The 20,224-nt window shown below is 39.2% G+C and overlaps 2 protein-coding genes across 9 annotated transcripts in view; both read left to right on the top strand.

The window, feature by feature from the left end:
- The window catches only part of LOC108673239 (neural-cadherin), a 63,749-nt gene extending 55,743 nt beyond the window's left edge, over positions 1 to 8,006 (top strand). For 5 of the 8 annotated variants that reach the window (XM_018161036.2, XM_047883949.1, XM_047883948.1 and 2 more), the window contains 5 exons: positions 52 to 241; positions 2,020 to 2,261; positions 2,955 to 3,164; positions 3,467 to 3,622; positions 3,743 to 8,006. In XM_018161036.2, coding sequence (XP_018016525.1) covers positions 52 to 241; positions 2,020 to 2,261; positions 2,955 to 3,164; positions 3,467 to 3,622; positions 3,743 to 3,855 — 911 coding nt within the window. In that variant the 3' untranslated portion in view covers positions 3,856 to 8,006. Of the gene's footprint in view, positions 1 to 51; positions 242 to 1,224; positions 1,461 to 2,019; positions 2,262 to 2,954; positions 3,165 to 3,466; positions 3,623 to 3,742 lie in introns of all 8 variants that reach the window. The other 3 variants (XM_018161038.2, XM_018161037.2, XM_018161034.2) reach the window with 1 other exon arrangement.
- Positions 8,007 to 10,554: 2,548 nt separating this feature from the next.
- On the top strand, positions 10,555 to 19,767 carry LOC108673238 (DNA primase large subunit). Its single transcript, XM_018161031.2, has 11 exons — positions 10,555 to 10,685; positions 11,697 to 11,918; positions 12,419 to 12,531; positions 12,838 to 13,059; positions 13,477 to 13,575; positions 14,170 to 14,307; positions 14,896 to 15,050; positions 15,540 to 15,711; positions 16,269 to 16,464; positions 17,744 to 17,920; positions 18,247 to 19,767. Exons 2-11 carry the CDS (start codon positions 11,762 to 11,764, stop codon positions 18,414 to 18,416), a joined length of 1,599 nt encoding a protein of 532 aa, XP_018016520.1. The 5' UTR covers positions 10,555 to 10,685; positions 11,697 to 11,761; the 3' UTR covers positions 18,417 to 19,767.
- Positions 19,768 to 20,224: the final 457 nt, after the last annotated feature.

Below are 20,224 nucleotides of genomic sequence, written 5' to 3'. Positions count from 1 at the left end.
AGTTATGAATAAATTTGTTGTGCACATTTTAACCATGTTCTCTGGCCCCAGGTTGTCTGAATGACATCCGGCTGGAAGGCAAGCACTTGCCGTTACCACCTGGGCTCAACGGTACTCAGTGGGGCCAGGCGACGATGTTCCGGCACTTGAAGCGCAACTGCGAGTCTAAAGACCAGTGCAACAACGTGACTTGCCTAGCGCCCTTCACCTGCAAGGACCTCTGGATGCGGCATGAGTGCGGGTAAGACGCATGTGAGGCTATCTTGATCAATGTGTTAAAACCTTCTGCCTACTTTACTCGTCTCTAGTCATTCAATGTTCTCAGCTACAGCCTACAGATTCATCGGAACGTTCATATCATCTACATTTACACGTTCGATTTCCGAATATATCATGATTTACCTATCATATCATCTTTAAGAATTTTTCGAATAAGAAAAAAAATAGCCTCTTGACTATTCTGGTATTGTTCCAAAATAAGCTGTCGCAGACGAGACCGGCTTTACTATCATCATATCACTGAAGATGAAAAATGTAGAAAAATGAAGTTTTATTTGTAACCGTGTGGCTCTAGGCTCCTGTTGATTCATTATCTAACATGTCGGCATTGTCGGGTACACGTTATCTGAATGATACTAGTAATTTTTTACTATCATGTTTGTAGTCTCAGCCTTGTTGAACTCGTAGTCTTAGACTTTAAACAAGTATATTTCTTGTTTTACTCTAACCTTCCTTCAGCTTTTAAGCAGTTATAAGAATCATCGCAAATTCTTGATGAACGGTGCTGAATTTATTGAAAATTTACCTTTTTAATGATTTAATGCTTAGGAATTCTCTCGCTTTGCATGCTCTGCAGTTATTATATGTCGGATTACAAAATTTATATACTCATTCAAATAAACTATTGATGTCAATTCATTTGGTAGGACTATAATTTTGATCCAGCTAATGCCTTATTTCTCTTTTTTTCCTGCTGCTTCCCTATTGTGGATATGGGTAATGTATTTGTCCATCTTTTCTCTTGCAATATTGTTGTCACTCAAACCTATTTACGTGCCTTCCTTTATTGCCTTGACGCTTCCTATTGTAATATTTTCTTCAATGGTGACGATGCAACTTAACTGATCGCTCGCACAATTGACTGACCGTCTTTTGTGACCGGATGACATGAACTGCGCATCCTCGTTATCCTCCATCCTCTGGCATTACTGTTATCACCACAAGATGTCAGGAAGGCACCGTGCTGTCGCTAGACCGGGAGTTGTGTGTGGACCAGAACGAGTGTCTGAACAATCCATGCCAGAACGGCGGCGTTTGCCTTAACGAGGAGCCCTTGTACCGCTGTAACTGCCCCAAGGGCTTCTCGGGCAACAATTGCGAGTACCTGCAGGAAGGCATGACGGTCAAGCTGAGCATGGGCGCCCTCGCCGCCATCCTCGTTTGTCTTCTCACTATACTCGGTTTGTTTGTGGAACCTGCCGGTAACTTGCCTTTAAATGGAACATCATGTAGAACCCCTAGAAGTTGAAATGCTCTGTTGGAGATCGGTGGAACTTCGTTCCTTGCGAGCACTTAAGGAAAAACAATGCGGATTTTAGACGACCAGTCGTCGTCAGCCGGCTTTGATAGCATGAAAGTTGCTGATGAGGTAACGCAAAGAGAGGTTTGGGCAATTTCATGTGGCTGCGCTACACGCATGAGGAGACATTGATACGACTTCACTAACGACTGAACCATCCAGATGCGACCTTGACGCCTGCGTGACTTGTTTTCTGACTTTATTTTATTTATATTTCATGCTTCTTGCTCTTCTCTACCACTTCCCAGTTTCCTTTTCCTACCATTATTTTGTTGCTAAATTTATCCTTTTTTTTTTTTTGTTCCTAGTTTAATTTTAGTGTTCGGTGCCAGCTGCTTATTTGTTGGTAGGTTTAATTATCCAGTTATTTTTGTGAATTTTGTTGCTGTTTTTTCGCTGATTTTTTGACTAAACAATTTTCACTGAACGCCGGATCGTAGCTGTGCGGACGGTTCCGTATTCTCTAACAACGACTGCGTCAACATCAACGAATGCGAGCTGTGGCAGCCGTGCCACAACGGTGGCCTCTGTATTGACAGAGAGCCCGACGAAGGCGGCTACTTCTGCCAATGTCCTGACAAATACGACGGACTCGACTGCAACTTCCTCCTGCAGACAACTAAGCTCAGAACCTCCACTGATTTTATTGTTGCTCTCATCATCTGCATCCTCGTCTTGCTCGGTAAGAAATATCGTTGTGGGTTCAGGAACTTGACCTCCTCATCGTCTACCTTTAACTCCCTAGTAGGTCTCGAGTAACGGTGGCGTACGTTAGACAAACCTAAGTGTAAAGCTCGTAGGGGATGTATGGATGGATATCATCACTAGTCAATGACAAATGAGACGCTACTCAGCAGATAATGCTCTTAACTCACCACTCGGCAATGGGAAGCGGATATAATGGCCGGAACTACGATTCGTAGGGTTTGATTAGCACATAATATCTACGGAGCTGTTTCGATCTCGATAGTGAGTTAGGTATCAGTATAGTTTATAAAACAGATCACTTATATTGGAGGCCGACGACATAAGTGCTGGGATGACTTAGGTGGTATTGACGTTACTCCAAACCTTATTTTGAAATTCAGAAGAGATTTTTAGAGCTCGTGCTGTTGAAAATGCTTAAAAAATGTGCTTGTTCACTTTATTTTCTGTCATTGCAGAAGAGATTTTTACAGGTCTTGCTTTTGCTAGATAACTTTTTTCAACTGGTTACTCTTTCAAAGTAAACTATTTTGAATGATTACTATCGGTTTCGTCGAACCCGTTTGATTTTCGCTAATGTTTTGATCCAGTAATGTGGTCATAAACTTGCCTTGGCCACTTCATGTCCGATGATATGATGTGTCTGACGAAGATGCTGATACATGTGCAGTGTTGGTGCTGGTGTTCGTGGTGTATAACCGCCAGAAGGAGCGCCACTTCCCCAAAGCTGACCCATACGATGACGTGCGGGAGAACATCATCAACTACGACGATGAAGGTGGTGGCGAGGATGACATGACCGCCTTCGATATCACTCCCCTGCAAATCCCCATCGCTCCTGCCATTGGCAACGGGGGTCCTTTGCTCGGCAAGATACCATGTCAGTTATTCGTAGCTATTCAATCTTCTGGAATGTATATTAAACTAATTATATCCTTGGAAGATCTTTAAAGTAAATGTTTTAAAATTTACTCCGTGGGTTATTGAAAACAAATTGCTCTCGATGTGATGATGAGAACATGAATTGCCGAGCAAAATGCATATCGCAAATTCATTTCATCTTATTGTCGTCTATGTCATGTGATACTGTTCAACGCGCTTGTAATTTTGTGCGCTCTAGAGTTGTCTTCGCATAATCTTTATTTGTATATTATGATAGGTGACCAATTAATCTTGTTGCAGACGGCACAGGAGCTCAGCCTGACGTGGGCGTGTTCATCAGTGAGCACAAGGGCAAGGCAGATAGCGACCCAAATGCCCCGCCATTTGACGACCTCCGCAACTATGCTTATGAGGGCGCTGGCAGCACCGCTGGGTCTTTGTCTTCCTTGGCCTCTGGTGAATACCTTCTTTTTTTTACTACAATGATTTATTACTACAGTTATTCTCAACTGAAATATTCACTTTCCTGAAAAATAATTTTTTTGGAAATATCATGAATGTGCATTAAACGTGCAGGCACTGACGACAACGAGCAGGACTTCGACTACCTGAACAACTGGGGGCCTCGGTTCAGTAAGCTTGCCGACATGTACGGTCATGGCGAGAGCGACGAGGACGATGATCAATGAGCTCAGTTGTCGTGCTAATACTGCAATTCATCTGCCGTAGCTTGCGACCGGCGTAGTTTGCTACTGTTATTAACTATTTTGCTCTGCAAAACTAGGCGTTGTAGTTCATGACCGTCAGTAACTACGGCGCAGTTGCGACTGCAGCTCAACACTGTAAAGTTTGCTCTTGCCTTCCTATTTGCCCGCTCGTTCACCGCTTCTTTGTACTTCACTCCTTTGATTAAGTTTCCATTTATCATTTTATCATTCTTTCATTCTAGACTTTGTTAAACCGAAACGGGTGCGTAAAAAAGATCGTTGACGGAAGTAATTTTTAATATATGTCCTCTTTCTATTCACCCAATATGAAAGAAGTTTCATGAAGTCGAAGTACATATAGAAGTAATTGCGTTCTGTGGCAACAAAGAAGGCGAGTTCAAATGAGCAGCTTATGAGCCCCAATTTATTGGCATTAGCGTTACTTTCTGTCGCAATAATGAAAGAAATCGTCACAATAAGGAACTCGCTAGCTTAGGATTGTAATTCTGCGTTATAGGATGCTACTTAATAATGTTTCTTTAGGTAATTTGCAAGTGCCGTGATGTTGCTGTCTTTGTTGTAAATACCGTTTCATGTGCGACCAGTGTTGTGAGTGCAAGATCTGATGATGCTTTTGCAAACATTCTGCCACTATGACCTCTTTACATTCCGATCACTAAACTTCTCAGGAGGCCAATTCGGTCTTGCCTGAGTGTACGCTCTTGAGTCCAATTCTGAGCAGTTAGTTTCAAGTGGTTGCTTTTCATTTTTATTGGCAGCTCCAAGTTGCAGCTGGTGCTTTAGCACCGAGGTGTGTTGTGCTTCATTGTCGTTTGACTACGAGTTACCTGTGACGTCACAGCTACAATAGTATTGTGTGACGTACAAATAACTCGGTCTAGTGCAATGCTTTCGAAGATCTCATTCGTGACAACCGCGACGGCGGTGCACACTCGTATGCGTCGCGGTGGAGACTTTTGCATCGTCTGTATTCGGCTCTCTACCTCATAAATCGCGTCTTCCCTTTCACTTATTAGCAGTTACTTTCGCCATTGGCTCAAACTTCAAATAGGTATCTGCTCACACCTGAGTTACTCATTGTACGTACTCATAACCTTATTCTTTGCGTGAACAGATTGGGTGACTCGTTTTCGAGGCTAACTTCTTTCTCGCTTTCAAACTCGTATATGTTAATTCAATATACAATGGATTTATAAACATGGTGAAAATGTAAATCATTCGAATCCGAATCTATTAAAAAAGGACGCGTCTGCCTGAGCTCTGAGTTATGTTTTATAGCTTTCCAGGCTTCATTGCAGCAACTTGGAATCCTCTTGAATTTCTAACGTATTAATTCCTAATTATTGCCAACATTTCAATGCCTCGAGTATGGCGAATTTCCGCCATCCATATGACATTTGATCATATGTAGTGTGACTTTTTTTATGTTTTCAGAAGATGGTCAATGAGATACTCGAAATTTATGTTCAAAAAGATCCTCTCAATTTCGTTCAATTGTAAAACCACTAACGGGACCGGTACCTAAGATTTTCTTCACCAACTCAATTTATCGTATTAATTTTGACTTGTATGCATGATACGTCTGCGCCGATACTTGATTATCATGCACAAATAATGGAAAATCTATTAATTACGTCATCCATACATTTGTGGGGAGAGCTATATCGCCGGAACTTGTAATAAATCAGGATATATTTGTGACTCGTACTTTATCGACCAGAATTTATTTTGCTAGTTAAAGTTCGTTTTGAAGGCAGGCTGGCTCACTCACCTGCGTCATGTGCAAGCAATACGCGAAGTTCATGGTGAGCTTCAAACCATTGTTCCCTAACCGCCATACTGGTCTGTTGATTGTACTCAGAAAAGTGTTCATTTATTGCTGTGAAAGTTTATGATGACCTAAGAATATATCACCCATTGTTTGACATGAGCAACGAAAGTCTATTGATGTGCGCAGGACTGTATGATGATAGCACCTAGCCCAGCTCATTGTAGTGCAAGTTTGTCTCATGATAGCTGAACGCTGAAGTTAAATATTGTGGTAACGTACGCACTACTTCCTAGGATGAATACTTATCATAATATTCGTTGCTTGTAAGATGACGGTGCACTTTTGATCCCTGCACTTGTCCCGAGTGTTGCACCTAAGATCCTGGCTATTTTGTACATCTGTAGATAACCCAAAATCCTCGAATGGACGTAAATCTTAGTGATGATTAAACCTAATTCTAGTGCAAATTTTTCCTGAAGTCTTATTCAATGCTGACTTTGATTATTTTAGGTAGGGTAATTAACGGAGGAGAACGCGACTCGTGTAGGTAGTGAGAGGCGCAATTTCTGTACTTGCTCATCTGGATAAGGTTTTGTCGTCTCTGTTTTTCTATGTGTAGAATAGTCAAAAGTGATGTCAGTGTCACGGGGTTTGCACAAAAATTTATCTGCTTATTTATAAAGGTAATGTTCATTTCTCGAGTGCAATCCTAAACTTGCTACGTCACAGCTCATTCCTCTCGTGAGCGCCTTAAGAAACCATTTTTTGCTGTGCAACTAAATTTAATATTTATATTTTGGAAAGCAAAATTTAGGCGCTGATGATTCGTTGGAAAATAAGTAATGCCTGTACCTTATTATAAAATATTTTTCATCACTCCGGCGTGTCAAAGGAAAAAAAAAAAGAGAGTAGTTGTTGTGTCGCTTGCATGTTATGCTGCGACTCTAACTCGCTCGACAATCAATTGAATTTTTTCAAATAACTGGATGAATTTCAACAAAATCTGAATAGATTCTATGACCATAATTTCATGAAACCGGCCGTTCATTGCCTTGGAAATTGTTTGTGAGTAATTTTGTTCCAATGTGCATAACCTTGCAGTACTTCGAATGCATTTTTGTTTACGAGAATGAGCTGCTCATTTGACCACAGCAAATCTGATTATTCTTGTAGGATATCAATTTTTTTACACTTGTATAGTTTGATACTCGATTATTATGTGTATATATATGTTGGAGTTATTTTCTAGCAAAAGACATCTTTGAAGCAACAGCTTGTCACTCACTTACCTCTAAGTTACTGTTTTTTTACTTTACATTTCACTGTAGATCTCCTAAAGGACGAAAATAACTTTCTGAGCACAAGTTGTTGTGGTAGGCCGGTAGCTGGTGTCTTGATGCAGTGTTTTTGAGGTGTTTTTTCTGCTCCTAGTTTCTCTTCTGCTGAGTTATTTACGTTCTTCTCAGTGGATGTTGCCCATTCCAACTGTCGAAGTGGTGTAAGTGCAGTATGCTTCCCGCGTCTTATTGATACGTTGTTCTAATTTCTGGTCAATTTACTTGAGTTGGGTAATATTTTACCGACATGTATCTTTACTTATTTTAACCAGTAAATATTTTTCAATGTGACTAAAATGACTTGCATTTCAGCTGATGGTGAAAAATTGCTTTAGTTTTAGTCCGATACTATAAACTGCCATTCCTTATTTGCTTTAAATAATTCTGAGTTGAAATGACTGCGTGACGCCGCTGAGTAGATGAAAGTGTAATGCGAGTGAGTGTAGTCGTGTCTTTAGATTTCTTCTCTCAGTAGACCAGAATGAGTCTGTACATAGGCGGTGTGCGAGTGCGCCCGAGTTAAGGATAATAAGTTCAGGTTGATATTTTGTATTTACCTATTTAATCGGTATGCTGACTTCGATGATAAAGCAATTTGTACATTAAATGATGTGTTGCTAGCTTCCATTTGCTCCCGCATACTCGTTATTCTGACCAAGAGTGAGCAGTAAAATATGTCTTAGTTGCTGATTGGTGGGGTGTCGGCGAGTTGCTTCATTTGTTGATGCTTTCAACAGGCCTCTGCTTTCGCCTTTCGTTCTACTTGCTTACAAATGTTCGATTAAGATTTACTCGTCTTCCTCATACGTTCCCACAATTTTTCAAAATAACCTTTTCTTCCTTGTAAATTCCACAACTTGAATTTATTCAAGCTTGAATCTTTTTTCACAGGTGCATCCGTATTTTATTTTAAGTATTTTAGTTGTATTTATTTTTTTTATGATGCTGTGATCATCGCGTGTCCGCCTCGTCATTGGATTTAGAATAAACCTTTGTGTACAATAGCTCCTCGTTTCATTCATTCATTAGGTCATATTAAGCACCGGTAACAACTGGTAAGCAAACTATCCAGAAAAATTTATTAAATTGCCGTCTTGTCTAATTAAGCCCAGCAATAACAAAGAATGGGATTTTGAAGGTCCAAAGTCAATCCGCTTGAAGATGTATAATTTTTGGGGTAGTCATTTCTCAATATCTACCTGTTTTTACGAATCAATATTTTCCTTTTGCTTGTGCATTGAAAACTCGCTTATTGAACGGTTTAATTACATGTTTTTTGGGGTGTAGATTAAGAATCTGAAATCCGTTTTTGGCGGTCGGCATCGGAAGTTTTTAATGGAACCTGTTCCTAACTGGACCTAACCTGCGAGGTTTTCGTTGATTAGCTAGATTTTTTGTCGATTTGGAGCCGCCGGACGGACTCCAAACATAGAAAAACCTATTGGCAAGGTTTTTCCAGCCGCCGGACAGACTCCAAACATAGAAAAAACCTAGCCGATCAACGAAAACCTCGTTGGTTAGGTCCAGTTAGGAACAGGTTCCATTAAAATTCCCGATGCCGACCGCCAAAACGGATTTCAGATTCTTAATCTACACCCCAAAAAACATATAATTAAAAAAACACGATTTTTTTGGATGCACTTAATCTAAAGTAATACCGCAATCAAGAAATCCATCTTCGGCTAGCTCTGACTGTCCATAGCGCATGATAATATTCGTAACAAGTTTATAACACTTCCTGAGAGCTGTAAGAGCAAAATAAACTCAATTTTATTGATGTTCCTCAATCAAAACGCTAAATACAACCTCCTTAATGGAAGAAATATTGGAGTTGCTTGCACGGTGGCCCAGTGTTTGATCCAGCAGAGAACCCACACCTGCAGAGAAGAACGGGTTTGAATTGAAGCACGGAAGCAGTGAGTTGGGAGTTCGAGACCGCATCACGAAGTGAATGTTCTGCGATTTTAGGAATCGGCGACATGCCTGCGGCCCAATAAACGCTGAAACCATAGTATATATTATATATATTTTATCATAGTGCCCACCACTCTTAGTCTATAGAATTTTCTTTCATCATATTTTTAAATTAAAAAATTATAAAATTTACTTATGTCGGTTTTGAGGAGTATACTTTTTTCTTGGTGATGTGGGTGCCCCGATAGCTAGAAAATAAGCTCCACATTATAACGAGAATACGCCCCACATTCCTTCTCTCACCCCTAAGTATCAATAATGTTGTTGACGGGTTGGGGAGAAAGAGTCACGACTCACGCGTTGAGCGCCTGTAACTTCTTGACTCAATATTATCATTATAAATTAATATTATTCACAAAAATTATTGTGCTGATGCGATCCAGAAACCGGTAAAACATATTTTCAAAATATCCGTATATGCGGATGTATTTTTGCAATTTGCCGCGAAACTCAAGAAATTATGGTTCAGTGTCCCCTTTAGCTTTACGTTTGATGACATTGTACAAATCTTTTTATTCAAGAACAGATCTCCCCTGAAATCGTTAGACCTAAATTTCATTTTAGCATAGTGACAGAAATTTTTCATCTAAAAGCTAACAAACATTTTAGTGCCTATTTTACAACTCACAAGACCACAGACAGTTCCTGTTGTGGTGGAGGCTTTAAGAGGAGATGTAGTCATATAGGATGAAGTGCGTTTAGAGAGACTGAAAAAAATTAATGAAAGGAAAGCAGCATTGAGATATAAAGTATGACTGGAAATAATGGATGATGTACGTTGGGCAAATAAGATGTACCTGTGGAACTTGAGAAGTTGAGAGGGAACAAATTGGATCGTAAGTGTCATGCAATAGTATGAAAGTGTGAGTTAGGCCTACATGAATTAAAACCTGGGCTCACCATGGGAATAATAGAGTAAATAGACCAAGAGAGAAATGGATGATAACAGACCACTACAGTCACTACAGGGTGCATCAGGGATCAAATGACAAATGGGATGTCAAAGAATGTAAAAATGGAGGAAAGAAATAGAAAAGTGAGTGAAATTGTGTGGTTTGGAACCAAGGAATGGAAAGAAAGGGCAGGTGCAGGCTGAGAGCTGAGATTATACAAAATGAAATGATGCCAAAGTATAAATTATAATGAATACATATAGGTATGATGGAACTTGGAAGTAGAGGCGGAGGCAGTCTCAGGCAGAGACCTAATTTTCTGTGTGAGACTGAGAGTGATGAGTGATGACTAGTGATGACTGATGAGTGAATGCTTTGAGTGTGAATGCACAGACATACATTTGGAATGAAAGAAGAGAGGATATTTGTTTTATGTATGACAGAGGACTAAGGAGAAAGCCTGCAATGCATGGCTGATGGCCGTTGGCCCCTTGTAAAGGCCTGACTCTGGAATATTCCTTTTCAGACTCACCATGCTGCAAATCTAAATCAGTGTTACTTGGATATTTCAATACAAAAAGTCTAACAATATATTTTCAATCTATTTCTGGTGATTAGTGATAACTGTATCAGTGTATGAGTGAGTGACTATGTCTAATAATTGATCGCACTTTCTTATGCTGGTTTCAGATTCAGACAGTGTGGACTGTGGAATTATAGGAATGGCAGTTCACTTATAATAAAGTTTTACACCCAAGGTGGAATGATTTACTTTGAAAAAAGCACTCTGCCAGGTAGCCAGCCTGCCAGTGCCAGGTGACTGATTATAAAGGAAAAGGGGATCAAAAGTGGGCAAACTGTTTCAGTTGTGTAGTAGGTAGGGTAAACGCGGTATATTCCGACACATTAAGGACGCATCGAGAAATGAAAAACTATAAAAAAACCGTATGCGTTACGTAAGTTCTGTTGCCTTCACATGACTCTCAAAACACTTCACTACGCGTCAGCAACGATGAAACGTCACAAAATGTTGCCATATTTATTAAAAAGCCTTTAGAATGGAAATATTTCAACCATCAATGAACGCATGGAACTAAAACAAAGCTTAATATAAAGGAAAAGCTGGAGAGGTGACGGAATTACCTACGATGTCGGAATATACCGCGTTTACCCTACATCACATTTGTTATAGATTTGTTTAGTTATCTCTTTCTGATTGACATATTTTATTTATTTATTTTATTTAATGGATTTTTTTCAATTTTTCTGGCCCTTAGTAATGATTAAGTTTAAATTGTGTACCTATTAAATATTAAGTTAAGTACGGTAACTTTAATAATCAAATTAACTAGTACACATACCATATTTAGGCACAACCAATGACAGCTGGAAAGCATGACATCACAATCCCACAAAGTGACCATCCAATCACAGCTGGAAAGGAATATCATCAACAGATATGTATAAAATGGACTGAAAGTACAAAGTTCCTGGCCTTTCCAAGCTTTCAGGTTGCAGGCCCTGCTTTCTAAACTATCAAACTTGTCCTGCTTTCCAAAATTCCAATATGCCATATGTACTGGTTAATTTAATCCCCTTCTAGAATAACACACTGGTTTCAAAAATGTGAATTTCTACATCTTTTTTTGCTTGCCTACTAATTCATCTTGTTTGCAAGATAACAACTGCAAATGTTCAATTATTTTTGATTTTTAGCACCATGTCACCATAGTACAAAATTGGGACAGAAAGCTAGAGGCCAGTATTGCAGTTTGGACAACTTTTTGTCAATAACATTTTTCAAATATAGTTGATTTTTATGTGCAGGAGCCAAGAAGAGTGACTCATTAGTATTGCTTTGATTGAATCACAAGCCATAATTTTGTTCAAATATGGAGTTTGGAGCAGGATTAACCAGGGTTCGCAGCAAACCTGGCACCACCATTGCAAACAAGTCATACTCATCAAGTATACAAATGTATTACCAGCCGCCTGTTGGTAACATTTCTCTTGCAGAGTTTGATTCAATGGCCATAGAGAGACTTAAAGGTATGATAAAACATTCTAAACATTCCAATTCTAAGTGTTGATGGGTTGATATTCAAACTTTTTGTAAGCAAATACATTAACCATTCTTGATTATATTTACCTTAGGTATATCTATAGGTATGATAAGTTGAGGTTCCATCAGCTGATGATTTATTATGATAGTTAGAATATCCAATTGTCGCAATTAAAATTTTTAAATTTATTAGCATTGTGCAAATGCAAAATGAAACATTGTTCAAAATGTTGTAACTGCTTTCTCTTTGAGTGTCTCGTTATACTTCTGCATGCGAAATGTACCGTAATATCCAAAGTATACAGGTGGTGTTGCAGAAGACATTTCAGTTCCTTGTTTATCATGAATTTATCTATACCACATAAATAAATATTTTCTAACATTTCCTTAGGTAATATCACTATTGTTGATGAAAGATAGCAATTGCTTCAAGAAATCTTTTAAGCTAAATTTGTATGTAAATTGTTGCCCTCAATTCTTATTACAGTTTTGCGTACTATTGAGCGCCTCAACTTGAATGGACCAATCAGAGGATCTGAGGAGTGGGTCACAAAGATCTATGAAGATTTTCACAAAAACAAAAATTTTGTTGTTTCTTCTGTAAGTATTTTAATGATCTACTTTTATGTGTTTTACCTTGGCAATGCTCTGAATTTGGCGAACTTTCAAATGTCTACCAAATGAGTTTAATCAAAATAAACTTAAGTCACAGTTGATCATGTTTACTTCTTTTATTGGTATCTACAACTCATTAAATTTTGAAATCTACTCATGCAATTTATCGAATTTCTTATGACTAGATATGATCACAATCCTACTTTTTTAAGGAAAAATTATTTTAAAGTTTGAATTATTTTATTTGATCTATTATTTTCTGAAGACTAAGTTATCACTTGCTCGCCACAGGAGCGCATCTCAGAAACAAAAGCTGCAGAAGTGGAGGAGGCGCGTCGCCGCGACCACATCTCACATTTTGTGCTGCGGCTCGCGTACTGCCGGACGGAGGAACTGCGCCGCTGGTTTGTGGCCCAAGAAGTCGATCTTTTCAGAGCTCGTTTCCTCCACACTTCCAACTCGAAGCATGAGATGACGTCATTCATAAAGGAAAATAATCTCTACTTTGCTGCGGTAAGTGAATAATGAGGCAATGATCATTTGCATAGAAAATTAAATTATCTTCTATCTTGATGTTTGTTTGACTGAACTTTACAAACTAAAATTTAAATGGCTATTAATAGCTTCCCTAGATTGGCAAATTTGTCAGTTTTATGTTTAAACCGTCACGAATTTCCTTATGCTTCATATTTTCTTGATACCAACGTTCTTCAAGATGATACATATTGTCAAGCATAAAAGAAATATGCATCAATGATCGTTCTCACATTTATTTTTGTCTCCTTTTACATTATTTTGTTGTGTCTATTTACTCTATTATTACTATAGCTTTTTTGGTTTTTGATGTTTGAAAATAGTATTTCCCGAGTTATTAGTTCCTCAAAAATTTGTCTTTTATTTTAATTTGATGCCCATTTACTTACGTTGCAGATTTCTAATGAAGAACTTGTGTCTGAGCGCGAGAATTTGATCGCTGGTACAGCAAAGATAATGAGCGGTGACCAGTTGGAGGGTCGGACCTTCTATAAGGTGCGTATTGCTACCCGCGTGGTAAGTGTTGCTCTCACAACACGTATCATGGCTGCCCTAACAATGCATATATATCAGGGCTACCCTTGTAACACGTACTCGGGGCTACTCTGATAACATGTTTCGTGGCTGCCGGCTGTGCGGCGGTGTTCACTCCTGCTATTGCGGTGAACATAGCCGTGGCTTTTCATCTACACCCGTATGCATTACTCACGACATATACGTTTGTAAAGGAGCTGTCGAATCCAAGACAAAGTTTATTTGCCATTAGAATTACCTTATGATTTTCTTTATTGTTATCATTTCTATTGTTACTAATGATGCTGCATTGCGATCATCACCGCTATTGTAAAGTTGTTACTATCATCATTGTTGACAAATACCTACTTGTAATGATACTAGTTTACACGTCATTTTTATTGCATGACAATTGTTTACACTTCATTATTATTAACCGTTGTTTGTAATCATTATCGTTACTGTGGTGTCGTTGGTATCATCATGGTTATTGTAGCCTGATTAGTAACATATCGATGTATTGTAACTAATAATCAAAGTTATCAGTATGGTAATGAAGAGGTTTGTGTGGCACAGGTGCCCTTCACCGACGCCCTGGACCTGGTGAGGACGCGCCGCGTGTACCTGAGGCGCGGTCACGCCTACGTGCCAGACACCGAGCTTGTCACGCTTATCGCCGGCGTCTATAGGGCGCACCTGTCCAGAGCTCTCGCAGTCTGTACTTCTATCTTGTAGTTACATGAGTAATACTCATTTAATACTCATGTAACTATGCTCATTAATGTTACTTATTGCTAATGTTTTTTGTATTATTTATACTAGGTACACTGCTGCCGTCAATTTAGATAGAATTTTTTATATGACATTGCTTGCATCATGTAGGTCATATTTATGTTTACACTATTTTAAACCGATATACAGATAGAGGATTTCGTGCCTTTTTGTTACCCAATTTTTTTTGCGTCTAATGCACCGACCTCAATGTAACCTTATTCTTTATAGAAATTATTTATAAGGTCGTAACTTTTGTTTAACTTTCTTCACTGTTTACAAAAAATATCAGAATTCTGTTTCCTGTTGTTACATTTATTGCTTGTATTTAATAATATCTTCGGCATTGGCCCTGTATTAAGCAATTGTTTTACTTCACAGTTAAATGATTAGTTAGTTTTTCTCATAATCGCCATTATCCTGACAAATAAAAGTATTTTCACCCTAACTGCTTGTATCACTACGATTCAATGCTGTCTTATGCTGAACAATATCATGACGCGGTAAAAGCAATGAAGTTATATGTTGCAGCAAACATGCCGCGCACTGCCGCAGCTGGAAGACGACGAACGGCTTGTGAAGTTGTTACAAGACTTTGACAGCCGTCACACGGGTGCAGATTTCTCATCTAAACCCAATAACTCGGCCACCATCACCCCAGCCATGCTTGACACTCTTTCTAATAAGTTAGTTCCTTGTCAGAATGACAATATTACTTAAGCCTTTATCCGTAACTTATCAGACCCGCTCTACTCCGGCCTGAAAATCCCTTGTCAATATTGAATATCAAGTTAAGACTGTGTCAGTCGCTTTTGAAAACAATGTCTTGTGATTTGGTCCCGTTCTTTGTCATAATGATTCGGTTTCTTCGGCGTTGGTCGGTTCCATGTGAATCAAGATCTCTGATTCTAGCAGGATTCAGTTCCTTGTCTCTATGATCTTCGACTCGGGCACGAGTCTGTTACTTGTCGCTCACAATATTTATCTCTGTCTACAGATTTTCTTTAACTCCAACGATTCCTCGATGCTCATTTCCTGAATTATTATTCAGGAAATCATTAAATTTATTATTATTCATTAGATTAGATTATCATCTCTGTTTAGAATTATTATCATTGTCTGTTCTCAGTTCAAGATATAAATATGATGCCAATAGCTACTGATGCGTTGTTCAGGTCTTTCCCGCTGTGCATGCGTAAGCTGCACGACACCCTCAACTCGACGCATCACCTGAAGCACGGCGGCCGCATGCAGTACGGCCTGTTCCTCAAGGCGGCGGGACTGTCTCTCCAGGACGCCCTTCACTTCTGGAGAAGTCATTTCATCAAGAACATGGATGCTGACAAGGTAATGAGAACTATATTTACATTGGAGATAGAAAATCTACTAGTGAGCAATTCGAGCAATGAATGGAGACTGACTATTCCTGAGTTTGAGTGGGAAAAGAAAATACCGTATTGAGCTGGTCGACGAGCAGTACACATACCGCATACCTAATGCACAGCTATTGCTGTGCGTTATGTTATTAAGGCAGTTTGACGTGCATAGGCTTCCCAAACTTCATATGCACTGAACTATAAAAGTGATATGTTCTAAAAATAACATGTTTTGACCAACATAGTACACATATTGTTGAAATTACACAGTGTCATAAGTAAACATTACAGCACCCGTTCTTGACGAAATCGTATTAGTCTTTACTATATTATTGGGGGTCAGCCCCGTCTAAAGGTCGATGCAGGCAGGGCAGAGATAGGCAAACGACATGACGGTAGTCAATGGAACATCCACAACAGAGACAAGCAAAAGCCTGTTTTTTAAAATAAATGTAATAAACTTTACAAACTTCATTAAAGCAGAAGCTCACCAAAGTATGTTAACACGTTGCGCTATCCCTTTTGCAGTTTGACAAGCAGTACGCTTACTCCATCCGCCACAACTACGGCAAAGAAGGCAAGCGCACTGACTACTCGCCCTACAGTTGCATTAAAATTATATCTGGCAACGTTGGTCCTGGCGATGCCCACGGTTGTCCTTTCAAAGTAACAGACATCCCAGTGTTGCGTCAGCGTCTCAATGCATACGGAGTTTCTTCTGCAGGTAAAATTTTTCTATGGTTTAATTTATTATGTATTTGCTGGTGAAATGGGCGGTGATGATTTCACACTGACAATAATACTCCAGGTCCTGGTAATATTTCACGACAGGTGTCGGGAATACGCGTCACAAAGGCCCGTTTAGAATTTATGTGCTAGGCAATCAACACGTATATTCATGTATTAAATGTAAACAGATTGACGGGTGGTTTCTCGCGACGGTTAATTCTTGAGATTTTAGAATGCCGTCATACTTACTCCGTTATTAATTGTTGATAATAATAGATCGCTTAAGCATAGTTTATTAAAAAGAGACACGTTAATCCCCAATTTCATCATGCAACTTATTTTGAATAGCAAAGGAAACGTGAACTTTTAATTGCAGAATTTAGTTTCTATTTACGAAAATAAATCACATTTTCATTTTCTAGTCCAACTCCACGACATTATTTTTCTGTTTCGTGCTTCTACCGTTAGAAGTGAAATTCAAATTAAATATCCCGACACGATAAGTATCGTCGCCTCACTTTCTCATAACTCATGAATATATCGGCCGCCATGCTTCAAAAAACCCACAAAATTTCACAGGGAGACTTTACCTAATATATATAAATATATGTATATATAGGAGTTAATTTTTTTATTCGTCTGAAGCAAAACGTCACGCAAAACGCACTGGTCTAACCCAGCAGTCACGACCTATTTTAACCGTAGGGCCGCACTCGACATGATGTCTTAACCTTGAAAACCCCATTAGTGCTAGGACATATCAGACATACACATATCATAGTTGATATATCAAACCTACGTTATGCCCGAGGTGAGAACATAGAGATGACAGACCAAACCAACGCAACACCATAGATGAGATCACTGGACTGAAATACCAGACAAAATTGGCACAAATAAAGAGGAATTGAACAAGTTTTGTCTCAAAGTAATTGTATGTGCGGCCTGGGCAAGGCAGCCTTGTGATGGCATTTAGGCAATGTCGCACTATGTCTTGTTGAATGTCTAGGCTAAGGTACCGTCCCAGGCTGTGTGTAGCACACGGTCTCTAGGTTGGTGAACTATTGGTAAGTTAGTTAGTTTTCTATTATTGAACTAGTAAATAGTACTCGCTCACTTTTTTATACTGATTATAAGTCACCTAAAGCCTGTTTCTTCCAATATTCTCTCAGTTTTCTTTCGCAAGATTACTTGTTCATTACTTGCTTATTGTTGTACTTACCTTTTTATTGAGGTTATTAGTTTTTGACTATTCCTGGACTAATTTGTTGTAGTGGCTGCCGAAATCGCCGAGCTTGCTGGTAAGGGTCATTACCAAATAGCGTGCCAGAAGTACTTTGAAGCTACCCACAACACTGCACTGGACGTCGGCATCAACCACCCTAACCAGTACCTCGAGGAGAGCAGAAAAATCGCCGCACTCGCGCCGGAAGCAAGATCCAATCTTCCAAGTCAGTATTGCCTTACTCAATGTATTGCGTTTTTATTTTTAATGAGGGTGATGGAAATGGACTAGCTGCAAATGAATGTATATAATGAAAAAAATTAATTTTTTTATTACTCTTCTTTTTCTGGTTACAAGTAGAATATCTAACATTTTTATATTTTATAGGTAATGCTAACGAGATACTAAATTATTTGGAGCATTCATTTGACGAGTGATCATCATTAATATTGAAGCGTCCGGTATTTAGCTGCAAATAATTGACCATAAATAATCAATATTTACTGTTGGTAATATATCAGGGATTTATTTAATAAAGTTGATGTATTGCAGAGAGCAAAGCAGAAGTAAAAGGGAAACGAGTCGTCCAGGCATCACAGCAGGACGCGTCCGTGACCATCCCACCCAAGAGCTGCGCGGACGAGAAGCTGCAGGATGAGTTTGACGACATGGACGTCGACTTTGATTTACTGGATGCTGCAGTCGAGCAGCACCAATTGTGAACTGCGAGCCATCCATATCCGTTGGGGTGATGCACCCTTTTTTACATTTTGTTTGTTTACAATGTGACTAGATTCCAATTTGAGAAACCCGAACCGTTTAGTTGTAAATCTGCGGTATAATTTTGTGGTTTTCTAGATTTAAGGTCGATAAAGAAATTGTCGCTGGGGACCTGAAAAATTCATCTAAAATAGAACATCAAGAAAGTTGCTCAGTGTATTTAATTTCACCGAACCCTCGTGTCAATATGTCGGACTTTTAATGCCCAGCCTGTATTACACAAACTATAAAGAACAAAGGAATACGGCTGAAAAATAACCTTACAGCGACTCCTGAACGTTATTTTGGACATAGTGCTCAGCGCAGGACCTCCGAAATCTCGCTCCGAAGCCTTCCTTGTGATGGCTCGTGAGGTCTCACCGCTCGGAGATGTGTGGGGATGTAGGTGCTTCTCCATGGGAATGGGTGCTTCTCCATGGGGATGTGTGCTTCTCCATGGGAATGTGTGCTTCTCCATGGGAATGGGTGCTTCTCCATGGGGATGTGTGCTTCTCCTCCTCCCACCACTGCTGTCCATACCTCCCTCCACTGCTGTCCATACCTCCCTCCACTGCTGTCCATACCTCCCACAATCGCTGTCCATACCTCCCTCCACTGCTGTCCATACCTCCCTCCACTGCTGTCCATACCTCCCACAATCGCTGTCCATACCTCCCGCCCTCCATACATTCACACCTTTTTTTTTAATTCGTCGTTCATCAAAGATTTCGATACTAGGGCTCCTCGCAATTAATTCCCAGCACCAAATCCCAAATGTTCGTCTATGATTCTCTATAAATTATCGCCTTGTTTTTCTAAAGAAATTGTCATAACAGTTTTCGTTTCTTGTATCTAAAGCCTGAAGCTTTGTATCTATGTAATTGCTTTCACCTTGCATTTTTGAATATCGTTATCTCTATCATAAATAAAATATTTTTTGTTAAATATCGGAAAAAATTTAAATACACGTGCTAAATAACGTCTCAATATTATAAAAGCGCGAAATAAATAAAATACCTATCATATAGCCACACGTCACATCAATCGTGACACTTCCATCCACATGTGACTGCTCATCTCTAAAACATGAGAACCTCATAGCATCAGTCGACTTGTGCCATGAATTGCCTACTCACTTAAAATAAAGTAATAAACATTTATTCAGCAGGAGCACCCCATTTTACCCGAATTAACTTCCAGTGTTGTGGGTGTAGTGGGCTAGTGGCAAACAAGGTATGAATAAGAATGATCGATGAAAACTATTGTTATAAACAAACTTTAATGTAATAATGCAAGAATAAAACACTAAATACCGTGTGTTTTCGTTTAGGCCAACTATCTCGTTTAACATGAATCTAAATCCTTGTTTCGGAGCCTTTCTGCAAACATGACAAACACAAATTTTAACCTCGTGATAATAAAGAATTCAACTCCTTATATACAATGGAGTCAATAAATGAACAAGGAACACTCAAAAATAATAATTCTCAATCGCTAATAAAAACCACTGATTAAACTTTTGCACGAATAAATCAAATAAACACGGCTTGTAAAACGACGCACTTTTGAGGTGGAAGCACATGTCGCAATGGAAAAGGAAACGACGGATTGGATGCGAGGTCACGTCAGTGGTGACTGAACCCCACACGTGTAATAACATTCATACTATTGCGATCCCCTACACCAATACTTGAGCACTAATTTCGAAATTACCTCGGAATTGCTTTTCATAAATTTTCGTCATCTTCGCAGCAACTGTGTAAATTGATTG

This window comes from Hyalella azteca, unplaced genomic scaffold, assembly GCF_000764305.2.
Source record: "Hyalella azteca isolate HAZT.00-mixed unplaced genomic scaffold, Hazt_2.0.2 contig14097, whole genome shotgun sequence".
Taxonomy (NCBI): domain Eukaryota; kingdom Metazoa; phylum Arthropoda; class Malacostraca; order Amphipoda; family Hyalellidae; genus Hyalella; species Hyalella azteca.
The sequence above is the reverse complement of the archived record's forward strand: the minus strand, read 5'-3'. Positions and strand labels throughout refer to the sequence as shown.

What these genes read in the sequence shown, in the direction of transcription:
- LOC108673238 (XM_018161031.2), top strand. Translation starts at nt 11,762, where the DNA reads ATGGAGTTTGGAGCAGGATTAACCAGGGTTCGCAGCAAACCTGGCACC. An exon ending in AAAATTTTGTTGTTTCTTCT is followed by an intron (nt 12,532 to 12,837) that starts GTAAGTATTTTA and finishes TGCTCGCCACAG; the next exon opens with GAGCGCATCTCAGAAACAAA. An exon ending in AGGGTCGGACCTTCTATAAG is followed by an intron (nt 13,576 to 14,169) that starts GTGCGTATTGCT and finishes TGTGTGGCACAG; the next exon opens with GTGCCCTTCACCGACGCCCT.